Below are 15,597 nucleotides of genomic sequence, written 5' to 3' on the forward strand. Positions count from 1 at the left end.
AGAGCCTGGTCCCATGGGCAACATCCAGCATATGACAGCACTGCCAGCTGCTCAAGTGGGGCAAACCCTTGACCAGTTTCCAGCTAAGGTTCAACCATACATGCCTCTCGAAGTACCAACCTATGAACCTGTGTCATAGGGAGTCTCATCAGATCTTTCTCAAAAAAAAAAAAAAAAAAAAAAAAAAAAAAAAAAAAAAAGAGGAAGATAGGGTATTAAGTAGTGTTTACTGAACTATGAAACCTAACAAAAAAGTAAGTAAATAAAAAAGCACTCCTAATCACTTGGCTAACAGTATTTAAATAAATACTTTGTTCAGAAAAATACAGAAACATAATGCGAATTAAAAGCCAAAGTGACAGTTGTTGAGCAACAATATCAATATACACTATGGCAGTCCATAACATTAGTCAAACACCAAATAGCCTGCCTGGATTAGTGATTTCCTCACAAAAAAATAACTTAAAAAGCAGAAAAGCACCAGTGACTTCAGAGTCACGCCACATCATGTGACACACTTCATAATATATTCACCTCAAAAAAACAGTAGCGGTTAATTGCCTATTAAAACTGCTACAGTAATGAGAAATACTTGAATAAACAAAACTGTATCTAGCGTCAGATCAGCACACCTTCAGCCCTAGGGGTTACTGAAGAAAAACAGATTGCCTCACTTGTACAGCACCCACTAATTCCTAACAGGGTTTTGCTTTTTATTGGTTAAGGTAACAAAACAAAAAGTTGATAAATCAAAAGTATAGGAAAGACATTATATAGATCTAGGGCTTACTAAACGCTAAGTAACAGGAACTGAGGGAGTGGTGTTTGTTTCAATTTTGGAGGCTAGCCAAATGCCTGATAATGGCGACACAATTACTCTTTACAGTGTTTCATTTTGGTTGCCATTGCTAAGTTGAACATCAGTAAATATTGCCTCTAAAAATTTGTGTGAGCAAGCTAGCCAGCTCACGACTGAAATTTTTGAAAAGCTTAAAACTTTTACAGGGAATGTGAATCAAAGGACAGTGGAAAACATTTATCCCAAGGAATAGCTTAGAAGAACATTGTGTTGTGAAAAAGATGACCAGCCAACCAAGCATTTGTTGTGTGAAAATTTACAATTTTTTTCCACAATTAATCCTGAATAGTAGGGCAGCTAAAGGTCCTTTAAAATTTCACTGGGGCATAGTCGTGATCAATTAATCTGAGCCTTTTTGATCTCCAGGATGCTAATTACAATTTCCTGCCATAGTTACAGAACTAGTGCCACTGCCCTCGTAACACAAGAGGGAAAAGTTACAAAGGAAAACTCTTCTTCAGAAAGCCCATTGTAGGACCACAGCACAATATTGCTTCACACTCATCTGAGCAAGAAGCTGGAATTAGTTAAGGTAGCTCAGCAATGTTTTGGAAAGACTGGCCATGAACTTCACCAATAGGATGTAATGATTTCTCCTACTTCTCACAGGCAGAAAAGCAGAAGCTTTCAAAAAAAATTCTGTAGCTCTTACAATGAGGCACCAGTTTGAAACAGTAACTCTGCCTCAGAACTGTAAAAAACCTCTAGTTTATCCCAATGCTTAAGCCTAATTATAGTCAAAATGTACTGTAAACATAAACTAGTTAATTTTCACCTGCAGTAGCCCCCTAAACTACCTCCTCACTCAGTCCCATGATTTCTAAACACTGGTTCATGGGGCAGAGTATGGGAGTGGGAAAGTCAACACTGGCTGAAGGCCACTTGCAATCCACTGGGTCCAGTTTCAACTGCAGAAGCTGCCTGGGAGGTCTGACCACAGCTAAACTGACTGGGAGGCTCTGCTTCTTCCCACCCTGCTTGAACATCCAGTACTTGTGTTGCAGGAGAGCTACCCACAGCTCACCTAGCAGCAAAGCATATTTCTCTGCCAGGGGAAACAAAGTCTGCAGTGAGGACAAAAAGTTTCCTGGCAGAATCAACTCACCTTGTGGTAAAAAGTATCAGAAACCTCTCCCTTTAGTGGCACTCAGCAAAATACAAGATTTAAAAAAAAATTTAAAAAAATATTTTTAAAAAGCAAAAGCAGTCCTTATTTACAGTAAAGGCTGCTTAAACTTTACCAAGAAAAGCACTGGGTCTCTGGGTCCAGTCAGAAGGGTGAAATGCCTTGAGCTTGCTTCAAGGTTGTCTGAGCAACTAATTTGTCTCAGCTTTAGACAAGAGCAAGACAGACAGACCGAGGCTGTAAATTCCTTTTGTGCATCTAGAATACTAATAAACATGCTGGGTTTTTTAATTAAGAAAAATTAAGTCACACCCCAAATCTTCAGTTGGCTATTTACCTATTAGACTAGTGACCACCCAGTGAGGAACAGCACCAGGGCTGGTATAAAGGAAGGGTAGGAACATGCTTCCTAGGGCAGCTCATCGCTTAATCTGCCAGGAAGATTTCATCCTGAATTTGTCCCGAAGTGAACTTTGCCGAGGCTTGCCAGTCTTTGCCATTAGTGACTGCAGCTTCAAAAAACACCCCGTAACCTCTACATTATTCATCCTCCAAGAGCGCCACCGGTCCTGATCACAATGAAAGCCTCAAACCTTCCTGAATCTGCGTGTTTCTTCTTCTGAGAGGAAGGAAGGGAGGAAGGGAGGGAGGGAGGGAGGGAGGGAGGGAGGGAGGGAGGAAGGAAGGGAGGGAGGGAGGGAGGGAGGGAGGGAGGGAGGGAGGGAGGAAGGAAGGGAGGGAGGGAGGGAGGGAGGACCCGCGAGTCTGAGACTCCACCTTGGCACACACCACCTGCTGCGCTCAAGCGGGCCCTCTAATTAAGGCAGGGAGCGGCTGCCACCGAACTGAGACAGCTCTTCTAGGGGCCGGACCGACGGCGGGTCTCGGTCGGTCAGTCGGTCGTTCCTTCCGCCGGCACTGGATGCCCCCTCGGTGTTCGCTGCCCCGGGGGCTGTGAGGAGACGGTCGCGAGGCGCGGCCGGTGGTCGTTCCGCCTCCCCGACGCGGCGCGAGGCGCGGGAAGGAAAAGGGGAAAGAAGGGAAGGGGGCGGCATGGTGCCCGCACTCTGCTCCGGGCTGGCCGGGCTCCTGCTCCTGCCCCTGCTGCTGCGCCGCGCCTGGCCCTACTTCTTCCAGGACCTCCGCTTCGCCCTGACGATGGCGCGGGTGGCGTGGAGGGTCCGCAGAGCCCGTGCCAGGCGCCCCGCCAGCACCTTCCTGGACACCTTCGAGCGGCGGGCGCGGCAGACGCCGCACAAGCCGCTGCTGCTCTTCGGCGACCAGGTGTCCACCTACGAGCAGGTGGAGCGGAGGAGCAGACAGGCGGCGCGGGCGCTGCGCGACGCCGCGGGGCTGCGGGCGGGCGACTGCCTGGCTCTCTTCATGGGCAACCGGCCCGCCTACGTCTGGGTCTGGCTGGGATGCGCCAAGCTGGGCTGCGCCATGGCCTGCCTCAACTCCAACATCAGGGCCGGGTCCTTGCTGCGCTGCTTCCAGAGCAGCGCGGCCACCGTGCTGCTGGCGGCTCCAGGTGAGGAGAGCACCGGCCCCGGCTGGCAGGGAGCGCAGCGGGGTCGTGGGGGGGGCTCCTGGGAGCACTGAGGGGGCGGACGGGCAGCGCCCACCTGGCTCCCCCTCGGGCCTCTCCGGTGCCGGGGACCCGGGGCAGACGGACACTGCGGCTTTGCGACCCATCCTCAAACGGGGATTTGAGAAGTTGCTTCGAAACAGCTGAATTGATAAGGTTTCCAAATAATTCACACCGTGTTTTCATTTTCAGCTCATGTACAAGGTGCTCTTGGGCTGTTTAGCTTTTTGAGAAGGTAAGGAAGACCTAGAAATAAAATAGCATGGTTACATTCATACAAATGTCCAAATTAGAAATAGACGAAGTAACGCAGAAGAATGCTCTTGCTGCAGATGTACAGCGACTTTCACACATGAAGGAGGTTGCTGTTGATACAAAAGCTGTCAGGTTTCAGTTCAAAGAAGAAGTCTTGCACCCAGGGAGACAAACCATATTCCTTTTCTACAGAAGAGACTTTGAAATATTGCTATGTTTCTAATGTAGAGCTGCACTCTGTTCCATATAGACCAGAGCCTTTCGTTTCCAGTCTTTTCTGTATATTTGTATATTTATCCATTCATACAGTATGACTGACTTACCTTACGAGACATCAAAGGTACTCTTTATCTGCCAAGAATTAACAGTTTCTGCACAAATATATACCCTGTCTTGGCTTAGGCAGTTGAACTCATCAATCTATTGTATGTAACTCAAGTATTTTATATGCCCTAAAACTTCAGAAGTTCAAATTAAATTTTATTTTATTTTATTGTAAGTTTATGCCTCACTGAGAACATGTTCTGTGCAATCTCTGAATTTTAAATGCAATGGCAGTATAGTTCACAGAGTAATACAGAATTTTCTTAAAATTTGTCTTTTTTTCTCCTCTTTAAGAATTGAAGGAAGCTGTTGAAGAAATTCTGCCATCCCTAAAGAAAGAAAACGTTAAAGTTTATTACTTAAGCAAGACATCTACTACAGAAGGAGTTGATAGCTTTCTTGATAAAGTAGACACTGCTTCAGATGAACCTACTCCATTGTCTTGGAGAGCAGATATAACCTTTAAAACCCCTGCCATGTACATTTATACTTCTGGTACTACAGGTAACAAATTCACAAAAACTATATGGAAAGACAGACACAAATTCTTCCTGATGTGATTTTTTTTTTTTTTTTTTTAGTAGGGAAAAGTAATCTGTTGCTTCATATTAATTCATGCTGAATTTAAATACTAAATCTGTGGGGGAGGGACTGAATTAAAAGCCAATTAAACATACGGGTTTTATGCCTGTAATGTCACTAGGCATCTGCTCTCTCTCTCCTGGAGAGTGAGAGAGACACTGCTGGCCTCAGCATGTGTTTTGCGACCTACCTTATACTCAGTGGCTTTGGATCATGAACTTTAAATGCTGGCCATTAGCACCATTTTGGGTGTCACAGTACCAAAAATAGTGAGGGCAGTAGAAACTACAGCTAGTCATGGCCACTGTGCAAAACTGCAGCATGTATAAGAACTGCAGCTTGTCTTATATAAAGGCACATCTAGCATTAAGAGCTCTTAACCACAGCAGGAAGTGGGTGACAAAGATGAAGACAGTGCCTGAAGGCCATCAGACCTATTAGGAAGACCAGGATACGCCTCCACACTAGCTCATTCGTGGAGCCTTTTAGGGCAGGAACTCCCCTGGAAGTGAGGAATTACAAATCTGAATCCTATTTGGTCTATAGAAGGCAAATACTTGTTCAGCAAGTACCCATTTCAGCCATATCTAATAGGAAACCAAAAAGAGGTTTTGTACTATGAACCCAGCTTCATCTAGGATGATTCAGAGCTGTGAGGAGATCCCTGACTCCAGGAGAGATGCAAGATTTGAGATAACTTGTTTTACATTACCATTCCCTTTGCTTAACATACTAGATTGTTCAAATCCCATTTCCTCTTTCTCTAGGTGCTTGTTATTTCTCGGTACCACAGTACTGGGACTGCAGGCCCTTAACAGGGCATGGGGAGGAGGGTTGTGGTAATCACCTCATTAAGGCTAAACTCCATAGCAGCTGCTTTCCTCTCTGAACTCTGGAACTATCACTTGCATCAGCAAATGAGAGAAAATCTGGCCTTAAGCCAATGTGAAACTGACCAGTTGTACTGTTTATTGTCCAGGTGAAGGTACACATTTCCGTGCTTGACTTTAAACAGGTCTTCCCAAGGCTGCAGTGATTAACCATGAGCGCATAATGCTGGCCTGTGGGTTGTTTGATGCTGGCAATGTTACCTCAGAAGATGTTGTGTATACTGCACTACCACTGTATCATAGCTCTGCCCTCCTCGTTGGAGTCCATGGATGTATCATGAAAGGTACAGTGCACTTAAATAGCATGAATGAACATGTCACTGTGCAGAATTCATGCACAGGTTTGATCACAGGTACAGTAAGCTTTTCCTTATCTACCCAACTCTGAACTGAAACATTTGGCTACACAGGTTTCATTTACCAGAAGCTAAGTTAAGAGACAGTCACTGCAGTCTTTATGCCACTTGCACAGATATTCACCCTGCACACATTTCATCACCTGGACAAACATGATATATCCTGTGCTACAGAGCAGCTTTTTGCACAGTTTTAGGATAAACTAATACACAGTTTATTCCACAATAATAGCCTTTAACTGCTTTAATAGAAATAAAGGTTAAGCCAACTATTCAACATGTATTATATTTCAGTATGCTTTAGGAAAAGAACTTACAAAAGTTGTATAAACCCTAATTTCACAAGTTTTTTACAATGTTGTGCTAAGAAATTCTATACAGCCTTACAACATAATAAGAATTGTTCCTTCCATTATTTTTTTTTTAATTTTTCTTTTTTCTTCATTCTACATAGGTGCAACTATTGTTTTGCGTGCCAGATTTTCAGCAAGCCAGTTCTGGGATGATTGCAGGAAATACAATGTAACAGTGATACAGTATATTGGGGAAGTGCTTCGGTATCTATGCAGTGTGCCACAGGTAAGGTTAGCTGCCTTTTTTTTTTTTTCCTAATTAAACTACTGGGAATACTGGTAGCAATATGCTTAAAATCTAATGGTAAGGGGAGAACGGGGCAAAAAACAAACAAACAACAAAAGCCTTCCCTAACAAGGACTGTAATCTCATTGCATACTAGCATGGACATTTTCAAGGACAAAAAAAAAAAAAAAAAAAAAAAAAAAGAGAGCTTTTGGCTTGAATTTATCCTTCTTTTCAATAGTGGAACAATTAACTGTCCATTAATTGAGTTTCTGGTAAGATGGGTAGAGAAAACACTTACCTTATAGAAGCACTCCAGCTGCAAACTAAGAAATGAGGAATTCTCTAGGAAACAGTAGAGCTGAGCCATTTCATTATTTGGGCAATGTGAGTTTTGAGGCTTTTGTAGCTTAAGATGTCCTAGCCCAAAAGAGTCAGGTGATTCCCAGGTGAAAGTGTTAATGTAGTTGAAGAGTGCCCCCTCTGAAGGTGCACTTAATGTGCTGTCTTCCCAAGGTACCTACTCATTGGCACTTTCCTGCTGAGATCCCTGCAATCACATTACTTAAACCTTATTTCAAACATGTGTTTGCATAAAGTGCCTTTCACAGAGGTAGCCCTAGCTAACAGCAGTTGTAAATCAGTAAGAACAAAGGTGGTATCATTTGATAACCACAAACCACAGGAGAGAATCAGGTCTACAATTTCTTTGTAATTTATGTATGTATGCAAAATATCAAATGTACAGAGATTTCATTCTGACGTCAGTTGCAGAGGCATGAAATAACTTCACTGAGAATCAGTAGAATTCTTCAGAAATCAGGTATCTAAACAAGACACTGTTATGCTTTGAATTATTTCTTCATGTGCTGTTGGCTCAAAATGAGCAATTAATCAAATAAAGTTTGATAATAAGAAAAGTTGACCTCCAGACTGGGTCATTAGAAATGTTGGTGGGGAAGATTCAAACTGAGTTAAAGAAACTGTGGACTTGAAACATAATTATGGGCAGTGGTAAATTCTCTCCCAGTCCTGCAGTTCATGGAAAATCCCAATTAGCAAAGCAGTCATAATTAGCCAATACTCAACTGGTATAAATAAAACAGGAGAACGTGAAAAAAATTAATTCCTTACTTTCATATAGAACGTTTTTCTTAGAAAAATAAGTGTAAAGAATGAGGTAATATACTAATTCTTTAATAGCGTTGTTTTTCTTGGTAACATGCAGGCACCTGCAAGTATAACTTAGTCACAGGGCATACTCTCTAAATGCCTAAATTCAACCAGTATTTCAGAGATGTGTACAGTTGCCAGACAAGTATCCAAACTGTGTGAATTTGCTAATGTTAGTCACACAGAGACATTTAGCTTAACCATTTAAGTGACTTTGTAATAAAAAATAGGAGATTTATGACAAAAATGAGGAACATGTATGGCTGAACCTGAAGCCCACTGAACGGGACAGTTGAGTGGTGTGTGAGGCAGTCTTACAGATTCACTCATCATTGGTGGCTGCTTACCTACAAAGGTCAGATTTTAAGACAGTTCATGGATAGTTCAGCTTTCATTATTTAACAGAAGGATTTTTGTTTACTCAATAGATTGAATTCAACACCAGTAGAGAAAACACTTTTACATAAGCAAGTTTAAGGTTAATATCTGATCCGAGGTACCCATATGCATGCTACTTTGAGTTCACAAGTCTCCCAGAAAGATAGGATTAACATTTTAAGAATGCAAGAATTTGGCTAAATGGGTATTGTTACTTAAAGTGCTTTGGTGCCAAGAGTGCTTGGCTTGTTCCTGCCAATATGACAGAGAGACAGTCTTTTCCATGAGAGACCTACAGTATTCAGGGTGAATTATATTCTTCTGCAGACAGTCACCACAAGGCTTACAAAAAATAGTTTAACATGGTGCTTGAGTTTCATTCTGTCTTTCTGTGTAGAATTATTAGAGCCTGTCTTCATCCAAATCAAGTTAACTACTATTTACAGCTAGACATAGGGCCTAATTTGCTAAGCAATTCCTTTTCCTTTTTCTACACTCAATACTTTTAGATCGAAGTTTTCGTCAGAGTTTTGCAGCAGTAAAAGTTTTCACACAGCAGAAATAAGAATTCATGACTATTTCTCATTTCTAGAGGAACAATGATCAGGATCACAAAGTCAGACTTGCCATAGGAAATGGAATAAGGGCTGATGTTTGGAGGGAATTTATCCGAAGATTTGGAAACATTAATATTTTGGAGTTTTATGCATCAACTGAAGGAAACATTTCTTTTGTTAATTACACTGGAAAAATTGGTGCAGTTGGAAGAGTAAACTGCCTGCACAAGGTAAAAATAATAACAAAACCTGGCATTTTGTCCTTGATGAACTTTGATCTAGTGCCAAGGGTATATTCCAGACCACTTGAATGACAAGTTCGGAAGAACCCAGGGCCCAGGTATGAATATGTTCAGGGAGAAAATTCTCCCCAAGTACAGTATAAAGCTGCCCATGTTGGATCTCACAGGTATCTTGTGCTGGTTCTGGCAAAAGGACATTTAGACTCAGCACATCTGTTTAAAATGTGATTAATTTGGCCCCTTTTCAATAGAAAGCTGACTCTGTAATATTTGCAAATTTTCACTAGAAAATCGTACGCTATGAACTGATTAAATATGACACAGAGAAAGATGAACCAGTCCGAGATGAAAATGGATACTGCATAAGAGTTGCTAAAGGTAAAAACTTCACTCCTTTAAAAAGTTTCAGAAAGGTATTTACTTCCTAAATTACATCTATTTGCATTACTTCTTTCTGGAAAGATGCTAAGAACTGCCATGGAGTAAGCCAGGTTTTAAAATGCAAGTCAGCAAATATCTAACAAATCAGATGCTATTGTAACACAGCTTAACAGAAAAGTGAAGTACAGAGGGGAGTGCAGCATCTGTATACTCAGGCTGTTAATAACTATTCTAGTTTTACTCATGGATGCACTGACATTTTTGAGTACAAATCCTGACTTTCAGCAGGAGCTATTTCATTCTTCTGACTTCTTCCTTAACATGCCACAAAGAAACATTTGCAAAATAGAAAGCAGTTCTCTTTTCTAGAAACATTTTGTCATTGGCAATAGAGAAAGCACTCATGAAAATACTTTTTTAATAACATAGCTTAATAACAGTTTTCATAGGAAGGGTTGATATATTGGCACAGGTAAGCTGGTGCTTAAATCAGATACTTGAGGTAGTTTTTGACTGTGTTGCTTTCTGTTACATGTATAGCCATTACTGTGACTGAGGACAGAAATGTTGGCATTTTCTGTAATAAGGAAACAGGTGGACAGGTTACCAGCTGTGTTAATTTGCTGAGGAATATACCATTTATGCTGACAGTCTGCCTCACAGGCCTACACTCCTATGCCAGCTCTCCTTACACAATCTCTTGAGTTGGGATGAGGAGGGATACATACATATATAATCCATATCTATGCAAACACACAATTTTTAAGTTGCTAAACTGCAGAGACATGGAAATATTTGCAATGTAAGACCCATGAAAAAGTTCAGAGTCCCAGGCTTGATGGGGACAGGCTGTACTTTATTTGTAGAGTGATTAAATTCCCTCCAGTGTGTAACATCCATGGCAGAACTCTATACAATGTAGGGTTGAGTTTCAACTTACAAAAACATAAAGGTGTTCCTCCTCCCTTCATAAATTACTCCAGCTCTAGCACATGAAAGACTAAAGAACAGCTGATCAGCCTTTTGCTATATTTTGTGTTCAAAGTAAGCAAGCTGAACCCCAGTATTTGGTTCCTAAATCCAACCACACCTTCAGGTAAGACTGCCCCACGCCAACTGAGTTACGTGGGAGAAGCCTGTGCCAAGGGTCACCTTTTAAAGGCATGCCTGATGCCAGGTATAGGTTTGCTTTGTGGACACAGCTCCTTTTGAGTCAGGTGTTTTAAGCTGAGGTTTATGAAGCTATCTAGAAAACTGAGCAACTGTTTTCCATTTACCAGACAACACCTTAGAGATTCTATTTTGCTGCATTAGAACAAGCAGGTGCTACATTGTAGTAATCTGATGGCATTTTTGAGGAATAGGGAACTGACAGGTCAAAGAGAAACTCTTATCTGTACCTTGGAACTGATTTTAAAAGATCATCTTGACATAATTCACAAATAACGCTAATATCTGCAAACTGCACTGTTGTAACAAAAAAACCAAAAAAAATTCACAATTTGCACCATGTTTGTTAAACACATTTTTCCTCTTCCTAGGTAAACCTGGACTACTGATCTGCAAAATAAGCCAATATGCACCATTTAGTGGCTATGCAGGAGCAAAACAACAAACTGAGAGGAAGAAATTAAGAGATGTCTTCCAAAAAGGGGATTTATATTTTAATACTGGTGACCTTTTAGTGATTGACAATGATAACTTCATTTATTTCCATGATCGAACTGGAGACACATTCCGGTCAGTTTATTTTGTTAAGTGCCAGTCACAAGAAAAAATTCTGACTTATTCTCAAGTTTGAATTCATACCCAGTATTTCCTACTAACTGACATAGAGAAATTTACCTGACTTCAGTCAGAGAGAGAGAGAGGATTCCAAGTCCCTTCCACTGTTATATTTTATCAGTAGTTTTAATAATTACATGCAGAACAAGAGGTTCAGTTTAGGATGACAAATGAATGCTATTTTGAACACTAAGAAACTAGTCACAATCACTGAACAAAACCATAGTGGTTTCACATTCACAATAGGTAAAAAACTGAAAAAACAGAGCTTAGGACAGAATCTAAGGTTAGGAATATTTTGGGGGTTTGTTTGTTTAGAGGTATTTTAAACTTTAGTAATTCTAGTGTGTTAAAGTCTTCCAAGATGTGAACATCTGGAATGCACTGCTGAATTCTGCAGCATGCTTATCTCTACTTTTCATATTAACTTTTGTTCTAGTGCAAAAGTGCTTTCTGATCTCAAGCTCAGCTTACTGTGAAATCAGACATTAAAACACTGGAGATCACAATATTGTTTGCCTTACACAATATGTAATACACATAGAAATAATTACTTCTACTGAGTGCTTATTTTCCAGGTGGAAAGGGGAAAATGTTTCTACAATGGAAGTTGCAGATGTTTTAGGACTGATTGACTGCATTGAAGAAGTTATTGTATATGGAGTATCTGTTCCAGGTAGGAGTCAAATACTTTCAGCAAAATGATATTTAAATACATTAACAAAATATCAGCTGCAGAGTATACATAGAAGTTAAGCTTATTTTTTGTATGCTACATTTGATCCTTTCTATTATTCAAATGTATGCAACATTAATTAGTTAAAAAAACATAGCCAAAGCTTATAATAATGTAGTATGACATGAACACTAACAGCAGAATGGAAGAACGTATCTTGGAAACAGTGTTGTATCTTTTGCAGGAATACAGCTCTGCAATTACTGCAGAGTGAGACAAAATAGATTTGAATTTCTAGAACAGGAACATAATTTTTAAAATTTCTCCCTTTTTCAACTTTCTTTAATGATCTGCAGTGGTTCTTGACATCGTAAAGATGTCAAGTAATGTAAATGCCTTTTTCCTACTCCTTAAAGATCTGTGAAATCTGCACTTTTATAAACTCTATGTTCTTATGGCAACTTTTGTTTCTTCTTTATTTGATTTTTATTTGTATTTTTTGTTGTTGTTGGGTTTTTGTTTGGTTTTATTTTTAGGTTACCTATCCCTGTATCTCACTTACCCAGATCCATAGGACTCCCATCTAGCTACCTGCTGCGTTTGGGTTGTGATGGACAGTTAAAATGGAACCCATGCTTACAGTGTAGGGACCTGAAATCAAACAAACCAGGTTAGATTTGACTGGAATCCTGAGTATTGCATTGTGCAAGTGGTCTGGTTTAGGTGGTGTAATATGTTGCACTCCCTTAGGGGTGCACCATCTAAGGGAAGGAGGAGTTTTTATTAACTGTATAACAGATTAATTATTAAATCATTAGCAACATTATTAAGCTAACAGGTATCACACTTTTCCAGAAGGGCTTCCAGACTATATGTCATAACATAGGTTACATCAGTGACAAGTATTTTCAAATTGGAAGGCCATTTAGGGACACCACTCTTTTCACACCCACCAATTCCTTTCACTATTTATTCAACATGTGAAAGATTCTGTTATGAACCACTGGCTATTTCCTCTGCTATAAAGTGGAAGACGTAAGAATAGAAATACCCAGTGTTTCTGAGGCTGGAATAACAAGGCTGTTTATAAACCAAGATGACCTGTTAGATTAGAGAATTCACTTCAAGTAAAGAAACTTTTAAGTAATCATAAATGTTTCAGCTATAACTATTGATCTAAAATTAAAATGTCTCTTTTAAATTATTCTTGTTCTCAGCTACCTTGTGGTAGGAATAAATACACAGCTGCTCTAGGAGACATTTCCAAAGAAAGATAAATGGTTTAGAGTTCTTCATGCATTTCTCAGGTTACACTCTATGTGATGAGGAAGATATGCTCTTATTCTCAATGCTCACCTCACAGAAGAGGTGTTAATAAACAACTATGGAACAACCTTTTGGGAAAAAAATATTGTTGAAACTGGTCCTTACTTTACTTTACTGTAAGAACCGAATGGATTATGGCGGCGGTTTCCTTTTCTGGATTTACATGCCACAGAAATCTTTGTACTTTAGTAATGTAGCTGTGGGTGACAGTATACATAACCTGAGAACTCATTAATTCAATGCTCTCCATTTTGGATAAGAAAAAAGGTATGCCAGGTGTTATCAGTACATGGTGTTAAAGGCAAACAAAAACAGGACTCAAAAGAAACCGAACAATTAATCCTACGTTAGCGTGTGCTTTTGTCCTATTTTTCTTTAAGCAGTAGATGCTACTTTCCATTTTCACATCCTCCTGTACACAATTCTGTGAAACCATTCATATGGTTCTAATGTAAAACTTCATATAAAAAGTTACCTATTTCTTCTTGCATTACCTGTATTCCAGAAAACTGAGGGAATACCAAAAAGTTTGTGTTTAAATATGTCCCATCCCTCAGCCACAGAAAGGGAAGAGAAGCAGCTCTCTCAGTATGTAAACCAAGTAAAAAATCTGAAGCACTTAGATTTTTGTGGTGCCTAATTAACCATTTGTATGGTAATAAACAATGGTTCACTGGGCCTTATTCCTTTCTGTCCTCTTTCTGCATGGATGAGCTTGTCAGCACAAGTACAAGCAAATTGACCGTGATTTATTGGAAATTAACCCAGCTAAATGCTGCTGCAAACAGATTTATGCTCAGAGTACTCACTCCTGGTTTTAAAAGACTTTCAAAAGAAGGCTGATTTTCAAAATATCTGCCTTCCATAATTCTGATACTAGGCTTTCAAAAGAGTTTGGCATCTTGCATGCTGAAGTCTTTAAAAAAATCTAATTACTTAGCTGTCTAAAGGAAAATACATTAGTATGTTTTCTAAAGTGGCTTAGAAGGAGGGAAAGAAAAAAACAGATTAGCCTGAAGATCATATTTAGATAAGAACTACAGTTATTTGCTGTCATTATTCCTTCAGGTTATGAAGGCAGAACAGGAATGGCATGTATTCGACTAAAGGAAAATTGTGATTTTAATGGAAAAAGTACTTACAGCCATGTTAACACTCACCTTCCATACTACGCAAGACCTCGTTTTATAAGGATTAAGGTAAACAAGTGTTCCTAAGTAGCTTTTGTGTGATTGTGTTTTCTCTATTTTCTATGAGGACTATAGACTTTGCAGTTATACTACCAATTCTCATAAAGGCTTCTTTTGTCTCTCACTTGCTCTAGTCATTTACTGGTATGAAAGTAAAACTGTGCCCAGATGTTTCAGATCAGCCTGAAAAAAAAAAAAAAAAAGCTGCACGAGCAGGTGTAGGTTACCTGGCACATTTTGAAATACAAAATCAGGAAGATCTCTTGGTCAAAAATGCATTTCCTGTTGGACTTAGCACAGTAACACGGCTGTTTTCTCAGTTTAGTGCAGCTCCATCTACAGATTGTTCTGTGCAAGAGAGCTCTCTTTTGGCCTTAGATTTTTATCCAACCAGTGAATAAGCAGCCAAATTCTAAACTGGAATTTACCTTAAACTGGAAAATGCTGCAAGAAAGATACTTCCTCCATACTTCAAGTTATTTCAAATAAATACTGCTCCTTTGAGAAAGGTTGTATATTCACTGAGATGATTCAAGAGGACTAACAGAAAGGTACTAGCACATCTAATTATTTAATCGCTCTTTTAACTTTTGGGTTATACAAACAAAACAGCTGGCCAGTCAAGGCAGATTTTCTTGACATCCTACGTAAAGAACAGAGTCTTGCCCAGTCTCCAACAGCCATTTCATTTGCTTTTCTGATCCAAGAACATAATGAAATTGATTTCTGGATAAAACCCTTGAATGTCTTGGACTACAAGAATAAAATTAGTGTTTTCCTGCCTTATTTAAGTAGAATAGTAAGCTGAGCCTTTCAGTTATGTTTCTGTAGACCCATTACACTTCTTACAGTAGTAAGAATTTATTCTTACAGTTGTAAGAATGTTAATTTTATCTTCAGAGTAATTACTGGCCCACATATTGCACAGAGCAGCTATTATCTGATGAATGCAGATAGTTTAGATCACTGTTGGCAAGGTTTCAGCTATGCTGTATGGATTTTCTGTAAATACAGTTCCCTTTGAATTTAGGAAATCTAATTCCCACAATTATACACTGACTTTGGTAAGTAGAGATGTAATTTTGTTTTGTAGAGTGGCATTGAAGTAACATCAACTTTCAAGTACCGTAAAGTACAACTTGTGGAGGAGGGTTTCAATCCAGCAGTTGTCAAAGATCGCCTGTATTTCCTGAATGACAAAGAAAACTTGTATGTACAAATGACCCAGGACATTTATAACTCACTAAAAACACATTACTTCAAATTGTAAGCATGTAAAAAAAAAAAAAAAAAAAAAAAAAAAGAGGGTTTATAATATTCATTTTTTAAA

The 15,597-nt window shown here is 39.6% G+C and overlaps 1 protein-coding gene across 3 annotated transcripts; it reads left to right on the plus strand.

Annotated features, from left to right (window-relative positions):
- The first annotated feature begins 3,007 nt into the window (after window positions 1–3,007).
- SLC27A2 (solute carrier family 27 member 2) lies at window positions 3,008–15,537 on the plus strand. 3 transcript variants are annotated; one of them, XR_011727988.1, is made up of 10 exons: window positions 3,008–3,516; window positions 4,447–4,656; window positions 5,750–5,908; window positions 6,435–6,559; window positions 8,703–8,897; window positions 9,197–9,287; window positions 10,832–11,030; window positions 11,654–11,751; window positions 12,288–12,421; window positions 14,146–14,212. XR_011727988.1 is itself a non-coding variant. In XM_071754454.1 (10 exons), the coding sequence occupies exons 1-10, from the start codon at window positions 3,039–3,041 to the stop codon at window positions 15,535–15,537; spliced, it is 1,863 nt and encodes a 620-aa protein (XP_071610555.1). In that variant the 5' UTR covers window positions 3,008–3,038. The 3 variants fall into 3 exon arrangements, 2 of the variants coding, with proteins under 2 accessions (XP_071610555.1, XP_071610556.1); XM_071754454.1 differs by lacking the exon at window positions 12,288–12,421 and adding an exon at window positions 15,361–15,537 and having other exon boundaries at window positions 14,146–14,276; XM_071754455.1 differs by lacking the exons at window positions 10,832–11,030; window positions 11,654–11,751; window positions 12,288–12,421 and adding an exon at window positions 15,361–15,537 and having other exon boundaries at window positions 14,146–14,276.
- Window positions 15,538–15,597: the final 60 nt, after the last annotated feature.

Source organism: Heliangelus exortis, chromosome 11 (assembly GCF_036169615.1).
Source record: "Heliangelus exortis chromosome 11, bHelExo1.hap1, whole genome shotgun sequence".
NCBI lineage: Eukaryota > Metazoa > Chordata > Aves > Apodiformes > Trochilidae > Heliangelus > Heliangelus exortis.

Bases quoted from the DNA above. Each gene is read 5' to 3' on its own strand.
- SLC27A2 (XM_071754454.1), top strand. From the start codon at position 3,039: ATGGTGCCCGCACTCTGCTCCGGGCTGGCCGGGCTCCTGCTCCTGCCC. The intron at 11,031-11,653 runs GTCAGTTTATTT...CTTATTTTCCAG, and splicing joins CGAACTGGAGACACATTCCG to GTGGAAAGGGGAAAATGTTT. The intron at 14,277-15,360 runs GTAAACAAGTGT...TTTGTTTTGTAG, and splicing joins CTCGTTTTATAAGGATTAAG to AGTGGCATTGAAGTAACATC.